The following is a 19,170-nucleotide window of genomic DNA, read 5'->3' as shown; positions in this document are numbered from 1 at the left end:
GCCATTGGGAGCCTGTGGGAAGCCCACCTCCACGCAGGGGACGCCACACACAAAATATTTCCCCCATTTGAGCCCCCCTCTCACTGTCCCCCCTTCCTCACTGGGCAACCTGGAAAAATCAGCGTTTCCTTCCCGTACAGAGGCCGGGGGGGGGGGGGACGACTCCTTTTTACCCTGCAAGGCCCGCGGAGAGGGAGGGAGACGGAGCAGGGCTGAAGCCAAACCGCCCTCGGGGCTTCCCAGGGAAGAGACCAGTCCTGCTCCTCAGGCTCCCCCCCCCCACGGCCGGCCGGGAAGGGCCCGTCCAGGACACAGGCGGCTCCTCCCGCCCTCCCTGGCTGGCTCCCTTGGGAAAACGGCCTGCCGCGGCTCCTCTGCACACACCGGAAGCAGCGGGGAAGGAAATGCCAGCCTCCTCCATGACTGGGGCGGCAGGTCTCTCCCTTCCCAGGTTTCCCAGGTCCTCGTTTGCCCTCCTGGTCACTTCCTGGCGCAGGTTCTAGACTCCCGGTGGAAACCGGTGTCGTGCTGGGGTTGGGGAGAGGCCCGGGGGTCCCGAACCCCCGAAAGGCTCCTCCAATGCCGGGAACTCCCCTTCTCTGGGCCTGGGGGCCCCACTTAGGAAGCTCTCAGTCACCGAGCGGCCTCCAGCCCTGTAAGCTGGGGAGGGCTTCCGACACAGAGGGAGAGCGTCAGAGGAGGGGAGTCCCCGGAAGGACCCCCGGGAGAAGCTGGGGAGCAGGGGAGGGGGAGCCCCCTGTGAGGCCCGGGAAGGATTCCGCCCCTCCTTCCAGCGCAAACATCAAACGTGGCCAGGAGGAAGGTGAGGGGGGGGCGGCTGAGAAGCCCATCAGTGAGGCTCCTTCGGGGCCCCTGGAAGTGCCCCTCCCGCCATGGCCTGGGGGTGAAGGAGGGCAGAATTGCGGTGAGCCCGGGGGACCCTCTGGCGCCCCTCCCTCCCTGGGCTGGGCCCCCTTCCAGCCAGCAGTCCCTTGGCTAGGCCGCTCTGCCCCCCTCCCTGGAGGGCCGGGGTCAGCTGGCTCTCGGACCCCAAGGGAGCCGAAGATTTCTGGCGGCCAAACCAACGGTGACTTCTGCTCGTCTCTCGATTAGAGCTTAAACATTTGGGGAAACCTCAGCTCTCCTCCCCGAGGATCCCGGGAATCGCTCCGCTAGGGGCCGTTGGGGGGGGGCATTGTGGGGAAGCAGGGCTGTTGGCGGCTGAGGTACTCGCCCCCCCCCCCCCGAGGCTCGCCCTGTGCCGGGACTGGAGCCACCTGGCGCGCGCCAGCCTTCCCCAACCCCCCCCCTCTGGTTCAGGAGCCGCCTGGGCTTCCCGGTTTCCTGTGTCGGCGGGACTCGGGGCCGCCTGCAGAAGCGCCTCGGGCTCTTGCGCTGCCCAGGAGCTCCGCCGGAGTTCGGGGAAGGGAGGGGCGACTCCTTTCCGCTCCCCATTTGGTCTCGGGGGGGAGACGGACGGGAGGTGTCAGCGAGTCTCTCGGCGCCGGCCGAGCCCATTCCCGGCTGCGCGGCTCCACTCCAGGCCGGCGGGCGAGAGCAAAAGAACAGGGGCAGTCCTGGCCGAAGCGGAAAGAGGCGGCCCGACGGCCAGGGGAACGGCGCGTCCTCCCCAAGAGGCTCCCCGGTGCGTGGGACGGTTTCCCCCCACCAAGCGCGACGGACGCCTGTTGCGCAAGCGGAGTTCGAGTCCCGAGTTTCACCCTGCAGGGGAGGGGGTCCCCCGGCTGAGCCCAAAGGCTCCCACCGGGCAGGGCGGCAGACGCATTTGCCTCTCAGCTCGGCGGGGCCCTCCCTCCACTGGCTCGCAGCCCTCGGGTGGGCAGCGCCGGACCCTTCCCAGAAGCTGCGCCGGGCTGGGGCGGCGAGGGCCTCGTTCCAATGAAACGACGCTGATGTGCCGCGGGCAACGCGCACTACAAAGGAGGCCGTGTGTGAATTCAACCCTCCTGCGGCGCTCAGGCGGCGGCTGGGAGCCAATTGACTGACGAGGCGAAGGCTCCGGCCTCGAACCCGCAGACGGCGAATTCTGGGCCTGCACGGAGCACGAAGGCAGCCGGGCGCCCTTGGGGGGAGGAGCCAATGCTCAGCTGCTTCTGGAAAGTCTTGCCCAAACTGGCAGGCTACTTTGGGGGTCCCTCATTCCCAGGCAACCCCTCCTTGTCAAAGTGGGGTGGGGGCCTTTTCCGGAGAGGGCAGAGCAGCCGCCAGAATGCATCAGCTGGGGCAACCGGAAGGGCTGTCTGACTCTCCCCTCCCAGAAGGGCCCTGGCAATCCCTGGGGCCATCCTGCGCCCTCCCTAGCGGGCAGTTGCAAGCCCCGAATTCCAACCCCCATGAGCCACACTGGCCTGGCACCCCAAGCACTGCAAAGCCAACCTGTGTGTGTGTGTGTGTGTGTGTTTGTGTGTGTGATGGGGTGGAAGGCCCTCTACTTGGTTCCAGGAAAGGCAAGAAACATCTTTGTGTCCACAAGAACAAGTCGGTCACTCCTCCCTCAGCAAAGGGAGCCAGAGGCTGCTTCTGGGAGCCGAATTACCGACTTCCTCCAGCAAAAGAAGTGAGAGAACGTGGGGGGGGGGGCACTGGGGCTCCTGCTGCGCCCAGCCCTTCCTTGGAGGCCAGGGAGCCAGGGTCACTCTTGGCAAAGGGGCATCCGGGAGAGGTGAGGCGAGGGGGGGGGCTCAAACTAGGAGACCACAGGAGCACAGCCAGATCCCTAAGCTGTAATCCTGGGGGGGGGGGGCTGGGAGGAGGAGAGCAGCTGCTCCAGGTATCAAATCCTCCAGCTGAGACCCGATTAAAGAAAAAGGATTTGTTTTATCCCATTGCTCCAAGTTGCCCCATTTAGGAGAAAAGCCCTTTTAAAAAGATCCCTCCCCTCCCCCAGCGGCAGGGAAGGGGGGAACTGTGGGCCAAGGGAAGCACCGTCTGGGGGGGGGGGGGAGAATCCTGGGACTGGATCCTGGGCTGGAACCATCAGCTCCTGGCAATTGCTTTCCAGCAGGTGGAAATCGGGATAGGCTGGGCCTGGAGGTGCCATTTTAAACTCCAGTTTAAGGGGCTTTGGGTAGCCTGTCAAAAAGCAGCCGCTGCCGGACCCCTGTGGCTTCCTTGGCTCCATCTTTCGCACTCAGCTCCCCCTAGCCCACCCCCCCAATTCTCGGGAGAAAAGGGGCCATTCCCCACATCTGGAGGAACCGGAGGCCAGGGGAGACTTTGCAGGCAGCCTAAGAAAGGCCTGGGCCAGGGGAACAGGCCAGCAACCCACCCAGAGTGGCCCAGGCGAGATGGGCTGGATGCCCAGGGCTGATGCTGAGCCTTTCCAGGGGGGGAGACAGAGCTGGCTGCAGGAGGGGGAAGGGCAACGGGGGGCCTTGCTCTCAAGGAGGACGATGGGTGTGGAATAGCAGAATAATAGAGTTGGAGGGGACCTTGGAGGTCTTCCGTCTAATCCAACCCCCTCCTCAAGCAGGGACAAGTGGTTGTCCAGTCTCTTCTTAAAAGCCCCCAGTGATGGAGCCCCCACAACTTCTGGAGGGAAGTCGTTCCAGTGGTTAATTGTTCCCACTTTAAAAAAAATTTCTCCTTAATTCCAGGTCGCTTCTCTTCTTGATTAGTTTCCATCTGTTGCTTGTCATCAGGTGCTTTGGAGAATGTACCCCCTCCTCTCTGGGGCAGCCCCTCAAATGTTGAGGACTGCTATCGTGTCCCTCCTAATCCTTCATTAAACTAGCCATGCCCAGTTCCTGCAGCCGTTCTTCTTCGTGTTTTATCCTTCAGCCCCCTAATTATCTTGGCTGCTCTTCTCTGCACACTTCCCAGAGTTTCTTCTACTGGATGCTGCCTTCCAAGCGAGGCCTGAGCAGGGCGTGGAGCCCACTTGGATGCCCCCCCCATCAAAAGGGACCCTCAGCCTTCTCCTCTATGGTGGCAGGCTCTTCCCTTTCCCGCTGTGCCCCACATCCCAGGAGGCTTTTCACTGAGGCATCCTCGGCTTGCAAGCAGACCCTCCCCCAGACCACTGCTGTGGGTAGTTGGCCACAGGGAGAGGGGGGGGGGCACATGGCAGTATTTCAACAACTCCCCCTCATAGGATGCTGTTGCTTGGCCAAAGTCCCAGATCTCAGCTGGAGAAAGGCCAGCCTGGTCCTCCGCAGGGCACCTGGCACACTACAGGCTGGCTCATTTCGGCATCACTGAACCTTTTGACCCCTGAAAATGGGGGTGGTGGGAAGCTCTGAGGGATCCTCAGCTCAGAGGAGCCCATGTGCCACACGGTCCCACTGCTTCTGGGGAGACGTTCTCTCCACTTCGGGTAATCCCTTTGCCTGGAGGGGGGGGGGCTATTTTGGGAGAAGGCCTGGCGCAGCATCTGGAAACCTGCCCAGCACACAGCCGGGTTTTCTGGGAATCTGCAGTCAAGAAACAGCTTTGTGGGAGAATCACATTCCTGAGCAAGCCGGCCCAAGAATCCCAGCAGGGAAACTGCAGGCTCGGAGCCCCCCCCCCCTTGTTCTGTTGAAATGGGAACTGCCAATGAGCCCAGGGCAGGCGGGAGGGAGGGAGAGGCGTGGGAAGGAAGCTCCCCCCTAAACCTCTCAGAAGGCCCCACCAGAGGCCAGCCCCTGTCTTTGGGGCTTGGCAAGGAAAGGCTGGTGGGAGCCATGCCAGCTCTGCTTTGTGGCAAGGGCAGCTGCCTGGCATTGCCGCACTTGGCTAGGTTTGCCTTTGGCTCCTCTGCCCCTGTTCCAAGCAAAGGAACATTTTTGGAACACACAGTTTGTTTTTGCAAGGGGTGAAACTGCAAATTCTGTTGCAATCTGGAACCTGTTCCAAGTACGCAACATCTGTCCACACTCACACACACACTTCCTGCTGAACGAGGCCCTGGAATAAGCAGTAAAATCTCCCCCCCCCTTAAAGAGTATTTGGAGCCAAAACGTCCCAAGGGGAGCAGAATTGTGCACCCCAAAGTAGAGCAGGGAAATTACCCCCCTTGGAAATGCCACAAGGAACTCCAGCTGCAGATATTGGCACAACAGCTGGGCCAGATCGACCCCCACCGTGGCCCAAGAAAGACTTGCTCCCGTGTTACTTTCAAACATAACACGTGTTTATTACCCTTTTAGTCCAGAATAAATTTGCATTTGGCTTCCGCATCTCCTTTCATCTTCAGAGGAAAGTGGTAAACAAACCTTCCAAGTCTTCCAAGATAAATAAATAAGCGTCAGTATCAGGAAGTTTTTAAAAAGTAGAACAATCCTCCGCAGCTGAGGGCTGGAGCTCCCTCCTCTTCGCACAAGCTCGCAATCCGGGGCTTCCTGGCTATTTCTCTTCGGGGACAGTCCCGGGAGAGGAGCCCGCAGCCCCGCCCCACGTCGGAACTCCTCCGGGCGATTTGGCGTTCCAGCTGATCGCGGCGGCGTCTCTCCTGGGCAGGGGGGAAGGCAGCAGGAAGACCGCCTCCGTCCACGGGGAGCCTGGCGCCCACACGTTCCCACAGCCGCCATCCCGCCGCCTCTGCTTCTTCCTCCTCCTCCGGAGCAGTCAGCTGAGGGAGCAGCAGCGTAGCCCCCTCCTCCTCCTCCTCCTCGGGACCAAGTCAGGCCTTCTGCTGGCTCTGCTCCACTCTCTCGCGTGACTCACCCACCGCTCGCCTGCCGACCGTCAGGCGCTGGCGGAATTTGTACAGAAACAACATTCTTCCCTTCGGACTGTTGCACACGCGACGCTCCGCACCAGACACGGGCCAGGGCCTCAGCGCGCGTGCAGAGCCAGGTAGGGAACCCACTGGTCTCTGCACCGGCTCTCCTGGCAGAATCGGGCCACCTCCGCCAAGCCCTGGCTGCCCCACGAATCCGTATGCGGGGTCTGCGGGAGGAAGACAAAGGCGACCCTCAGTTCCAGCCCAGGGAGGGAGGCCCCCGAGTCTCTCTGCCGGCGACAGCCGCGCAGTCGCCCCCCCCCCCCAACTCCGCCGCCCGGCTCACCGTCACCAGCAGGCAGTGCAGGTCCCGCGGCTCCCCGCCGCCGCCGCCGCCGTCCGGGGGCTTCTCGCCCAGCACGGCCGCCAAGCGCTCCAGGCCGGAGGCGCGCAGGATGTGGATGTCGTTGGCGCAGCAGAAGGCCTGGATGAGCGTGAAGTGGATCTGCAGCGCGATGTCCGCCTCGTCCGCCGCCAGCAGGCAAAGCACCACGCTGTCCGGGTCGCTGCGGGGAAGGGCGGTGGGGAAGGGCGGCGGGGTCAGCGGCTCCCGGGCAGCCGGATCTCCCGGCGACGTGCAGCTGCTGCCGGCTGCATCGGCCCCGGCGGACCCCCTTCCTCCCACCTGCCCGCGCTCTCGGGGGACGGAGGGGTAACTCACGCGTTCATGAGCTTGGCGGCCTCGTAGACGCCCACCGTCAGGCAGCCCTGCCGTTGCGCCGCCACCAAGAGCCGCTCCAGCGCCGCGCCGACCGACCTCATCCTGGAAAGCAAGCCAGGCGGGGTCAGAGGCGCTCCGGGGGCCCTCGACTCTTCGCCCACGCCGTCCCTCCCCGTCCCCCCGCGGTCAGGTGGCCGAACTCACCTCCCGGCCGCGTAGTCACCGGGCAGCAGCTCCTCCAGCGTCATGGCGAGGGCGGCTCCGATCCAGCCGCGGTGCAGAGAAGGAACCCGGCCCCGGCCTTCCCGCAAAGCAGGCCGACGGAGCAAGGCGGACCCCGGCAAATAATCCAACGGCGGGGAAGCGGAAGCGACGGGCTCAAGACGGAGACAGCCCAGCGGCGGCGACCGAAACTCTGCGGGGGCCCCGCGGTTGACAGCGCCTTATATACCTTACCCGAGAGGCGGGCTCCCTCCGTCCGTTCCCGCCAGCGATTGGCCCGCCAGCAAACCAAGCCGGCCAGCGAGTTTTGCCATTGGTCCGCTAAGGAGTCCCACGGGGGAAGGCGAGCGTTGGCATTTGGGGAGGAGAAGCGGCTGAGTTTCGGCTGAGTCTTCCCAGCAGCGGCGTTTCCTGCCTGGCGAGCGCAGGGCTGTTTTTGCAGAACTCGTGGAGTTCCTCGGAAACGACGGCGAGGAAGGAGCGCAGCTCACCCCCCCTCCCCCTGCCCCCCCCCGCTCCCCGGATGATCGACTCTGTAGGCGGCTCTTCGTGGGGCGGCGAGTCAGCCAGGGGGATTTTACACGGGGGGGGGGCGGCGGCAGGATCTGGGTGATAAACCACTAGAAACCCCCGGCGCTCCCGTTCTTGGCAGGAGGAAAAGCCCGCGGGGGCGGGGGGGGGTTTAAGGGAGATGCACATGCAGACTCGGGAAGGGGGGGGGGGACGCAACAGCACTAGGGGAGGAGGCTTCTCCTTGCAGACCCCCCCTTTTGTCCCTCCCCCCCGCAGAAATGTCTAGGTCGCCGAACCAGCCTCCCGAGGAGCAGTGGGTGAGAGGTCGTGGGGGGCGGGCGACCCCGTTGCAGGGCGGGCGGTCACACGACGCGCGTTGCGTCACCGCTTTCTTCGGTCTTGTGACTCAGGCGCAGCCGGACAGGAAGGGAGAGCCGTTTCTTCCCAGCTCCAGGCTCCCCAGGCGCATCGCCTCCGGGCATGGACGTCCCGGCCTCCCGGCTGAGCCACGCTGGGAGACTCCGGCTCGCGCGTCGACTGCGAGGACGTCCAGTGAGTCACCGTGCCTGGCGCGCTGCGCATCGGCGGCCCGGCGTTTTCCCAGGGGGGACGCTGGAGAGAAGCCGGTAAAACCCACCCGAGCATTTGCAGACGGAGGGTCCCCGGCAGCTTGTGCTGGAAAACCAGGTGTAGAGAGGCCGGTGCTGCAGCCAGAGTGCCAGGAGCCCCCCCCCCCCGAACTTCACCAAGAAAATGCCTGGTGAATTGGACCTCCCCCCCCCGCACTTCCTTCAATCCCACCTGGAGTTCAAAAACCCCTGGGGGCTCCTGGGTGGGGTTTTCAGGGGGAGGGCTGAGAAAAGGTCAGCGGGAACAGCCGTGGGTGGCAGCTGTTGTTTCTGTGGCTCTTATGCCTTTTCGCCAGCATCTGGGTAGGCAAGAAGGGCTGCTTCCTGCTGCAACATTCTCTGCCCCTGAGTTGGCACAGGCCTTGGCCCCCTCCCACTGGCGCCCCCTCTCAAGAGAGCCAATCCACCTGGGGCAACTTGCCCCCTTCGCTGACCCAGGAAATGAATGAGCCGCAACTCTGGCATTTCAGTGCACCCCCAACACCTTTGCTTTTGCACCCACTGGGCCACTCGGGTGGCAGTGCCCGCTGAGGCCTTGTCCGGAGCCTTGGGGAGCTGCTTGCTCTGTTCCCTCCTTCCTATCAGAACAGAGCAAGTGGGGTGGGGGGAGGCTGTTGCTTCTGTCTTCTGGCTGCTCCTTGGCACAGCTCACTGCCACCTCTCCTTTGAGCCTGCTGAGTGAGTGTTTTGGAGGCAGTTGCCCCAATTCCACAGAAACGGGAGGGGGGAGGCAGAGCTGGCTGGGGAGAAAGCTTGCCAGCCAAATTCTGAAAGGTTGTTTACAGCTGGAGAACAAGGCAAAGAGAAGTTGAGTGCTGCCACCTGCAGCCCAGATCGGGACTGCACCAGAGTGCCGGGGGATTTCCAAGGAAGACCTCTACGAAATGTCAAAGGAAACTCTGGGACACATGACGGTCTTGTGCTTTCCCCAGCCCAGCTGATGTCCCCCGGTTCTCCCCCCCCCCCCGCCCTGCTTGGAGCTGAGACCCACACAGGTCTACCACAATAAAGCACAACAGAGAATGTAGCATTGTGTTGGAAAACTAATCTCTCCTGGATACTTGCCTACTCCTAGGAGAAAGGGGTCCTTCCTCTCCCTGCTGCCAAATGCCCCTCCCCCCACGGTGTTGTGACCCCCTCCAGCCTTCCTCTGCAGGGCCCCCTGCTCACTTCCAGCCTCCCAGCTCTTGTGGCTGCATCTGTCCTTGGAGAAAGGGTTCCACCACAAAAGCGCATAGGACAAAATCGCGCTCGACAAAAGCGCGCTGTGACGTCATCACAGCGCGATGAAAAAGTTCAAAAAATGTAAAAATAAAGCGAAAACCTTCCCCTAACCCCCCCAAACCTAACCCTAAACCTAACCCTAAACCTAACTCTTAACCTAACCCTTAACCTAACCCTAACCCTAACCCTAACCCTAACCCTTACCTTTATGTGAATCGGCTTGCTTTAATTTAATTTTTATTAATTTTTATTTGAATTTTTCGATCTTTTTCGTCGCGCTGTGATGACGTCAAAGGCGCGATTTTGTCGATCGCGCTTTTGCCGTCCGCGCTTTTGACGGGTCACGGGAGAAAGAGCAACCGAATAGGAGCAACAGTGGGATTTCTCCGCTGCCTGTAGCCCCTTCCTCTGGAGAGCACTGGGGGAGGGGGGCACCAGCTGTGGCCTACACAGCACAGGAGAAAATGGCTCCCCCTCTGGATCACTCTGCGTTGTTCGGTCTCCAGCTGAGGGCTGAGGACCACTTGGGGGCTGTCATGGGGGGGGTTTCCTCCTCTTGCCCCCCCTTGCCATTTGAGCACTCCCTAACAATGGCTCCTGAATGGGCTGGCTGTGGAGGAAGGGGGGGGGGCAGCATCAACTCCTACTGGCTCTATCTGTCCCTCTCCAGATCCTGAGTGAAAACAGATCATCTTCCAGGGAACGATTGGGCCTCCTTTGTCCCTGGCTCTGATTCATGTGGCATTTCTGGTGCCCACCCCCCAAGGTCCCTGCTGGCAGGAGAGCTGTGCCCAGTGCCAGTCCAGAAGGCCGTCTTGGCTGCAACAGTCTCGGAGGGAGGTGGGCACCATGGCCCAAAGGTCACAACCAAACCATCCCACCCCCACTCTCTTTGGAGACAATCGCGGGGCCTTTATTTATTTATCTAATTTGTAACTTCCCATCTCTGAGCAACAACACTAAAATATCTCAAATCATGGTCAGGAACAGACTTTATAAACATTTTAAAAACCATGAAAGCTGTTTCTCATTGGAAGAGAATTCATCAGGAGAAAGTGAAGGTAGGTGGGGGGGGCACCCATTGGCCATCTTCTGCAGGGGGTGGGGTGGGCTTCCTTCGTCCTTGCGGCTGGGCCCGCTCTTCCCGCGCCCCTCTTGAACACCACAGCGACTGAGGGACGCCTGCAGCCTCCGGGCGTCTCTTCCTGGCGAACAGGCGCTTCTTCCGCTCCCGCTCAGGTGGCCGCCATAAGGGGACAGTGAGGGGAAACAAAAGGGACGGTTGCCATGGCAACAACAGCACCCCCGCGGCAAAGCCTCTCCAGCGCCAAGAGCCAAGTCGGCCGACTTCGAGACCTTCGGAGTCCGAGGAGACTTTCGCGTCAGCTTCAGTTTTCCAATTGCTGTAACGCCACTCCCTGCCTCTGGGAGGCAGTGCCAAAACCAGCTGCAGCTCTTCTGTCCGCTACTCTATCATTCCGGGGTCGGGGGTGCTTGCCTTTCTTAGGCTTGCGGGGCGGAGGAAGCCAAACTACGTTTCCCAGACTTCCACGGGGCAGTCACAAGGGCGCTTCCTTCTCCCCCCCACCTCGCTTGCTTTCCTTGGCCAGCCTGTCCGAAGTCCACGGCGCTTACGCGTGTAGGCTCTGGGTAGCGTCTTGCCTGTGCCGCCCTGGCTCCTCCTCGTCTCTCCTCCTCCCATGTCCCCCCCCCCACGCCCTCCTCTCTTGCTGAAGCTTGGCCTGAGTCGGGCTGCCTGCGAAAGGGGGAGGCGCGACTCCGCTTTGCATCAAAGGCCCTCTGGGCTTTCCCGAAAGTTGGAGCCGCAGCACGGGGGGGGGGGCGGCGGGGGGCGGGTTGCTTTCCGCTTAGGAGGCTGACTTCATACCCCCCCCCCCCCAAAGACATCTCCCTTTCTTCTTCCACGCGGCTGTTAGGCTTTGTAAGCCTAAGGCTGCAATGCGGGGGCGGCATCCTACAAGTCTTGGGTGCGGAATGGTCATTGAGGGCTGCCTGGTTGCGTGGGGGTCTCGCGGCCTCCCCCACCCCCACCCTCGCGCACAACCGCAGCTTGCCCCCGGCAGCCAGCCTGGCGGCTTCCGAGAGGCGGCGATCCCGCTATTTGGGAAAATGGGGGGCTCGCCCTGGGGTCGGCAGGCAGGGACGAGCCAGGCCGGCCCGAGGGGAGAGGCCTTCCAGCGCGCGGATGGGCGGCTTCAGCACCACGGCCAGCGCCCGTCCTCCTGCGGCGCGCCTCTCCTTCGGACGCCGGAGGGGCCGCGCGGGGGGAGGGGGGGAGGGCGCAGGCAGGGCGGCCATCGGGGGCGCGCAAGGAAAGGGCCGGAGGGAGGGCTGCCCACGGAGCGTGGCTCGCGGGAGCGACTGGCCACGCCGTGCGAGGACGGAAAGGGCTTCCCAGCCACCACGAACGGCGAACCCTTCCCGGGCAGCCGCGAAGGAACCGAAGAAACCACAGCAGTTCTGCTCTGGGGGGGGGAAGGGGAAGGGGGGGGTCGCCCGCGCTTTCCCAGGACGGCCGCCCCGCGCGCTTCGCTGGGCCTCTTTCAACCCTTGGGCGACGAAACTGGCCTCTCGGGCTAGCGAGGGACCGCGAAAGCGAGGTGTGGCTCCTGCCATTCGGAAGGACCTCTTCCCACACCCCAATGGACAGGGAGTCCCGGCGCTGCAGGCCTCTCTTGGGGGGGGGGGGCTGAAAAGAGCCCCAAGGGAATGGCTCTGCGCCTCTCGCTTCTGGTCGCCGTTTTACTGATGTAGTTGCTGTTTCCCTTTTTTCTTCTCAGTTGTTGAGTCTTCTCTCACTCAGTTGGGTACACACAGCCACGTCAAGCCATTGGATTGCAAGATCAATTCATGCCAAAATAAAATTCACTCATTCATTTATTAAATTTATAGGCCGCCCAATCCCGGAGGACTCTGGGCGGCTTACAATGAAAGAAGAAGAAAAGAAAAGCAAAATAAGTAAAAATAATAGTTTAAAATACAAAAGAGCCTGCCTGGGAATACCTGAACTGAACAAGAGGAGAGTCAACCTGAAAATAAGGAGGAATTAACTGACCATGAGGAGAATCAACCTATGGAACAGAAGTTCTCTTTGGAAGTTGTGGGAACTTCATCCCTGGGGGCTTTCAAGAGATTGAATTGGCTGCCACCTGTCAGAAATGGTGTAGGGTCTCCTGCTTGAGTGCAGAGGTGGGGTGGGGGGCTGGACTAGATCAGTGTTTCTCAACCTTGGCAACTTGAAGATGTCCGGACTTCAACTCCCAGAATTCCCCAGCCAGCGTTCGCTGGCTGGGGAATTCTGGGAGTTGAAGTCCAGACATCTTCAAGTTGCCAAGGTTGAGAAACACTGGACTAGATGACTTACAAGGCAGGGGGTGAAATCAACTTACTTTTGCTATCAGCTCACAAACGCAACACAACTTTTCTACTGATACTTAAGATTCCTTCCCTCCCCCCGCCCCCCAATTACTGATGTACTGATATGAGGAAAAGGTCCAAGTGGGCGGAAGGATTTTTGACCCTATTTCAAGCTTATTTTCTCAGAATTGGTCCTAAAACCGAATGTAGTTTCTTAGTACAGAAATTGTAATTGAAGCAAAGTAGGAAGCAGGGGTTTTAGGAAGACAACATTATGGTAACTCAAGTTTTTTATGGTTTTCTTGCTTTATTTTCATATCTTGGCTTTAAATTAACCCATTTGTTCAACATAAATCTATACGGGTTACGGGAAGATATCAATTGTTTTCAAAGTTTTGCCATATTCAAAGTTTTGCCATATTTGTCATATCATAGAGCCAAGGTGGCGCAGTGGTTAAATGCAGCACTGCAGGCTACTGCTAGATCAGCAGGTCAGCGGTTCAAATCTCACCGGCTCAGGGTTGACTCAGCCTTCCATCCTTCCGAGGTGGGTAAAATGAGGACCCAGATTGTTGGGGGCAATATGCTGACTCTCTGTAAACCGCTTAGAGAGGCCTGAAAGGCCTATGAAGCGGTATATAAGTCTACTGCTATTGCTATTGCTATATTCCAGGTGTTACTGTGCTTTGTAGTGTGATTTTATACTATTTCATGTTCAGAAGGGGGAATATGCTTTGCGGTGAAGGCTCACTTTGTGTTTGCCAGCAAATGTTTAAAAGATTTTTGAGCCGTGGGCCAGGAAAAAGCACAAAGGATGTGAGGTATTGAGAAGTCTGAAGTATGGGCTCACACAAGCTAAGGATTCCTCTTCCCCTTTCGAATCCAGATTGTTCTACAGCTTCGAGAGAGGTAATTGAAGATTTTGAAAACTTCATTTTTGGCCATTTTATGGATGTTCAGTAGTAGTAAATAACTAGAGAGGGAAATTGTATCTTGTTGAAGCTTTTGACTCAATTTCCTTCTATTCATTTACTGAACATCCAAAACTGGATGTTAAACAAAGCTTAAGAGCAGACCCCCTGCATATCTTCCTCATGAATTTGGAGGCACTTTACAAGAAGTCTCCAAGTAGTGAGAACTTCCGGCGGGGCTCGAGGTTCCTCATGGAAGTAAATACCCAATTGGAGCCATAAGGAGACTTTAAGAGAGCCCCTCTCAGGGTAGATGGGACAATTCTTATAGATGTAAGCCAATAGAGAGAGGAAATGTTTTTTCGGGGGGAAGGGAAGCAGGCGATCTGCCGCTTGAGAGATTGCAACGGAGAATTTGGGGAGATCCCGAAGCTCCTGCCTGAGCCTTCGAGAAGCCCGAGCCCATACTCACGATTTGGGAGGGTGCTCTGTTCGCTGACGGCCGGCCCTGGTTGCGAGACTTTGCCCAGTCGGGGGTGAGTGAAGGGCTGGCGACACAGGTAATCACGTCGGGGTCACCAAATGCGAAGTAACCATCCTCTGCTACCAAATGTGAAGTACCCGTGGTTCGTCCATAAGGCCAATGTGGAGAAAAGACACGGACACGATCTTTCTCGGGATGGAGCGACCCAGATTGGGGGTCTGGAAGCCCCTTTTATTGAGATAGGACAAAGGCAGGAGGAGCAATAGCATGTGGTTAAAAACAGCCTGTAAAAGTACAATTTCTAATCTGCTGCTCAGGGAAGTTCTGTCTATATATGGTCAAATCCTGGACGTCGTTGGGTAAGGCACATCTAGAGTGAACTATCAGGATGTTATGTTATGCACTATCAGGATATCAGGATGTTATGGAGTTTGTTTCCTGTGGTTCAGCGTGGCTGTGCATGCCCTGTTATGCACTGGGCCATGGGTGACCGCCACACCTACACAAGGAGTTATATGACAACATGCTGCATGGCATTGGGAGGGGAAAGGGGGAATAGAAAGTTACAGCACAGCATAGGGGGGAGAAAAGGCATGTGTGGGAGTAGCTGGCTCACATAGTTCATGTTACATGAGGCTGCATAGTGAGTCCTGGCCGTTTAGGCCGGGAAGATGTTTCTGGTGTGATGTTTTTGCATCCCTGTGTATGTGTGTTTCAGACAGCAGAAACTGCCCTGCACACACACACACGGAATGGATTCCAACACAAAACAGCCCGAAAAATGGCTGGGGTGGGGCCAGCCAGTGGTGGGATTAGCTGGTTTGCCGAACTGGGCAGAATTTTTAACAACCGGTTCGCTTGAACCAGTCCGAACCGGCTGAATCCCACCTCTGGACTTTTGGGATAAGAGTCGGAAAGCTTTTTATCCCCACATTCAAGAAAGCGATTGGATTCACTGGTTCACAGGCAGCGTCTCCCGAGGGCCCGACCCTCTTCCGGCAGCGTTTCTGCGGCAGCCGAAGTGCCAGCTGTGCTGCCGCAGAGCCCGTTACACAACCCAGCCGATTTCTCAAGGCTGCAGTCAGAGCAACGTACAGCCGCTGCTCCCAGCTGGAAGGTCACCGCATGCTTGTAACATGGCTCTGTGTGTTTGTGCGTGTGGCGTGAACACAGCCAACTGGGTTACCTCAGCTCTGGGGAAGAGGGAGACGGCTGTTCAGACTGCCACCACAAAGAAGCCCCCTCTCCACCTGCCTTTGTACAGGTCCTCTATGCCTCCTGCAGCACCCAAGGGGCCATTTACAGGGGGTGGGAGGGAAAAGGAGACCACAGGGAGTCTGGGCACGAAATGCAGGAGGCGGCCAAGGAGAAGCTCCACAGGCCTAGAGGGAGGTGGAGGGCCGGTTCAGGCATCAGGCTGTCCTGAGCTGCTCCTCTGCTCTTGGCCTCTCAAGCCAGGGGCTCACCCGTGCAGCTGTGAGGGCACCTTTGCTCACTCTTCCCACCACCTCCAGCGTTTCCCCCGTCCCTGGATCGCCACGTTTGCAGATGGAGCTGCTCTCTGCCCCACCAAGCTTCGCTTTCACGAGGAGGCGGGCCTTGCCTGGGCACTGGGTGGGGGGTGGCAGAGCCCCCCTTCAGGGGCAGCGGCTGTGGCAGAAGAGAAAGTTTAATTAGTTTTAGTTTTTAATTAGTTTTATTAGAATTTGTAGGCCGCCCTTTTCCCTGAGGGGACTCAGGGCGGCTCACATAAAACTAGGAAAGGGGGGGATACAGACAACAAAATCGAGACATATACTAAAAATAGTAGGCAACATCCATACAACATTCGGGAGGGGCAACTATCCTTATCCCCAGGCCTGACGGGCGAGCCAGTTCTTCAGGGCTGTGCGGAAGGCTTGGACGGTGGAGAGGGTACGAATCTCCACAGGGAGCTCGTTCCAAAGGGCCGGGGCTACTGCTGAGAAGGCCCTCCTCCTTGTGGTTGCCAGCCGACACTGGCTGGCCGATGGGATACGGAGGAGGCCTAATCTATGTGATCTTATTGGTCGCAGGGATGTAATTGGCAGAAGGCGGTCTCTCAAGTATCCAGATCCACTGCCATGTAGGGCTTTATGGGTGATTAATAGCACCTTGAAGCGCATCCGGAGATCGACAGGTAGCCAGCGCAGCTCGCGGAGGATAGGTGTTATGCGGGTGAATCGAGGTACACCCGCAATCACTCGCGCGGCTGCGTTCTGCACTAGCTGAAGTCGCCGGATGCTCTTCAAGGGCAGCCCCATGTAGAGCACATTGCAGTATTCCAGCCTGGAGATCACTAGGGCCCGAGTGACTGTTGTGAGCGCCTCCCGATTCAGGTAGGGTCGCAACTGGCGCACCAGGCGAACCTGGGCGAATGCCCCCCTGGTCACAGCCGTTAGGTGGTGGTCAAATGACAGCTGCGGATCCAGGAGGACTCCCAAGTTGCGAACCTTCTCTGAGGGGTATACAATTTGACCCCCCAGCCTGAGTGATGGTATACTAGTCAGATCTTTGGGAGGAAAACACAACAGCCACTCGGTCTTTTCTGGGTTGAGCACAAGCTTGTTAGCCCTCATCCAGCCCATAACGGCCTCAAGACCCCGGCTCATCACATCTACTGCTTCATTGAGTTGGCACAGGGCGGACAGATACAGTTGAGTATCGTCCGCATATTGATGGTATCTAATCCCGTGCCTGCGGATGATCTCTCCCAGCGGTTTCATGTAGATGTTGAATAGTAGGGGGGATAAGACCGAACCCTGAGGCACCCCATAATTTAGGGGCCTAGGGGACGATCTCTGCCCCCCCACTAACACCGACTGCGACCTGTCCGAGAGGTAGGAGGAGAACCACCGTAGCACGGTGCCTCCCACTCCCACCTCCCGCAGTCGTCGCAGAAGGATACCATGGTCGACGGTATCGAAAGCCGCTGAGAGGTCAAGGAGGACCAGGATGGAGGAATGTCCTTCATCTCTGGCTCTCCAGAGATCATCCATCAATGCGACCAAAGCGGTTTCTGTGCTGTAGCCGGGTCTGAAGCCTGACTGGAAGGGGTCTAGGTAGTCTGCTTCCTCCAAGGACCGTTGGAGCTGGAAGGCCACCACCTTCTCAACAACCTTCCCCAGGAAGGGAAGGTTGGAGACAGGGCGATAACTATTAAGGACAGCTGGATCCAAGGATGGTTTCTTTAGGAGGGGTCTCACCACCGCCGCTTTCAGTGCGGCGGGGAAGTTCCCCTCCCGAAGGGAGGCGGTCACAACCGCCTGGATCCAGCCTCGTGTCACCTCACTGCAGTTCGTGACTAGCCATGAGGGACACGGATCCAGAACACAGGTGGAGGCACTTACAGCTCTCATGGCCTTGTCCACATCCCCGGGGGTAACATCCTGAAACTCAACCCAGAGTTGTTCTACTTGATCCCCCTGTGTCTCGGCTGGAGCTGCGGGGATGGAGTCCAAGTCCGACCGAAACCGAGCAATTTTGTCCGCGAGGAATTGGGCATACTCTTCAGCTCTGCCCTGCAAGGGTTCCCCCGTCTCCCTTTTGTTCAATAGGGAGCGGGTTATCCTAAACAGGGCGGCTGGACGGGACTCAGCGGATGCAACCAGGGTGGCTATATGTGATCTTTTTGCTGCCCTAAGTGCCCTGGTGTATTCCCTGGTGCAGGTGGTTACCATTGCTCGGTTCGATTCGGACTTATCGGACCTCCAACGGTGCTCTAGGCATCTCCTCCGGCGCTTCATCTCCCGGAGTTCCTCGGTAAACCAAGGAGGTCTCCGGGATCCGCTGCCTCGGAGGAGCCGCAGTGGCGCAATCCGGTCGAGGGCCTCCGACGCTGCCGAGTGCCACGCAGCAGCCAGAGTCTCGACCGGACTGTGGGCGAGAGTGTCAGGAATAACCCCAAGCTCTGTCTGGAACCTTAACGGCTCCATAAGTCGCCTGGGGCGGAACCACCTGGTCGGTTCCTCCTCCCTACAGTGGGGGTTTGGCCTCCGGAAGTCGAGCCTCAGTAGGCAGTGGTCTGACCACGACAGGGGTATGATGTCACTCCCCCTCAGACCAAGATCACAAATCCACTGCTCCGAGAGAAATACAAGGTCAAGCATGTGTCCCGCTGAATGGGTTGGGCCTCGAATTACTTGGGTCAAGCCCATGGCTGTCATGGAAGCCATGAACTCCTGCGCCCCATCAGAGCTTTCACCGAGCGACGGCAAATTAAAGTCCCCCAGGACCATCAACCTAGGGAACTCAATTGCCAGCTCGGCTACCGACTCGAGGAGCGAGGGGAGGGCTGCTGCAACGCTGTTGGGAGGCAGGTACGTTAGCAGCAGACCCACTTGACCCTTGAGGTCCAACTTTAACAGCAATGACTCACACCCGACAATCTCCGGAGCAGGGACCCTACGAGGAACTAACGACTCCCGGATAACGGCGGCCACACCCCCACCCCTTCCCTGGGCTCTTGGCTGATGTAGCACCTGAAATCCTTCTGGGCACAGCTCTACAAGGGGGACTCCTCCCTCTGGGCCCAGCCAGGTCTCAGTAATACATGCCAGGTCTGCCCTCTCGTCTAAAATTAAGTCCCGGACGAGAGGAGCTTTATGGACAACAGACCTGGCATTTAGCGACAACAGCCTGAGACCAGGGTCCTGACTACTCACGCCATCTGGTCTTGGAGTGGGACTCCTAGGGCCGGAAGGAGGGATCTCTGCAATATAGCGAACCCTCCTTCCCCGGTAATGGCCTGCCCTAAAGTCCCCGCCGTATCTGCCCCTCCCTGTTACGACCGCAATACCCCGACCCTCTCCTGTGTCTCTGGTCCCCTCAACCACCCCCATCGCCCCCGCCATCTCCGGCAGGCCCTCCGAATCATACATACTCAAACACTCCCCCAAAAGGGACGAGTGGGGCTCCCTCTGGAGGAGGAAGCAGGATTTCCAGGGGTGCAAAGGCTCCGTTGCGGAGGCCCCCAGCAGGAGACGCAGCACCCGCTGCCCCCAGAGGGACCCGAAAGAGCCACAGAGACCAAGCCCCCCTCCCAGGCCACATCACGACGCCAGCCTGGGGTTCCCAAGAGCCAATTTATTCTCTCTCTCAGGCGCGGGAAGGTGCTGCCCCCCGCGGCCCCTCTCCTCTCCGCCTTTGCAGCAGCAGCAGCAGCAGCAGCGACCCCAGGCTCAGGGTTGCGGCCAGCCCTGCCGCCAGACAGAGCCCGTCCTCCCATCGCAGGAAGCCCTCCGGGGCAAGCGCTCCGGACCCTGCAGGGGAAAGAGAGTGCCGGGCAGGGGGGTCTTGCCTAGCCCCTGGTGCGATGGGGTCTTCACTCAGAGCAGTCTGCAGCCAGGAGGAACTGCTGAAGGTCCCTGGCCAGAGGCCTCCATCGTTGAGGGTTGATACAGCCA

The 19,170-nt window shown here is 59.1% G+C and overlaps 1 protein-coding gene across 1 annotated transcript; it reads right to left on the bottom strand.

The window, feature by feature from the left end:
• Nucleotides 1-5,112: 5,112 nt before the first annotated feature.
• Nucleotides 5,113-7,085, bottom strand: GADD45B (growth arrest and DNA damage inducible beta). The gene is made up of 4 exons (XM_014061243.2): nt 6,591-7,085; nt 6,387-6,488; nt 6,012-6,231; nt 5,113-5,892 (listed from the first exon to the last, which is right to left on the bottom strand). Exons 1-4 carry the CDS (start codon nt 6,632-6,634, stop codon nt 5,779-5,781), a joined length of 480 nt encoding a protein of 159 aa, XP_013916718.2. The 5' UTR covers nt 6,635-7,085; the 3' UTR covers nt 5,113-5,778.
• Between the last annotated feature and the right edge of the window lie 12,085 nt (nt 7,086-19,170).

The sequence above is a fragment of the Thamnophis sirtalis genome, unplaced genomic scaffold, assembly GCF_051295495.1.
Source record: "Thamnophis sirtalis isolate CommonGarterSnake01/CBP01778 unplaced genomic scaffold, rThaSir2_p1.2 scaffold_71, whole genome shotgun sequence".
NCBI lineage: Eukaryota > Metazoa > Chordata > Lepidosauria > Squamata > Natricidae > Thamnophis > Thamnophis sirtalis.
This window is presented reverse-complemented; position numbering and strand designations above follow the sequence as displayed.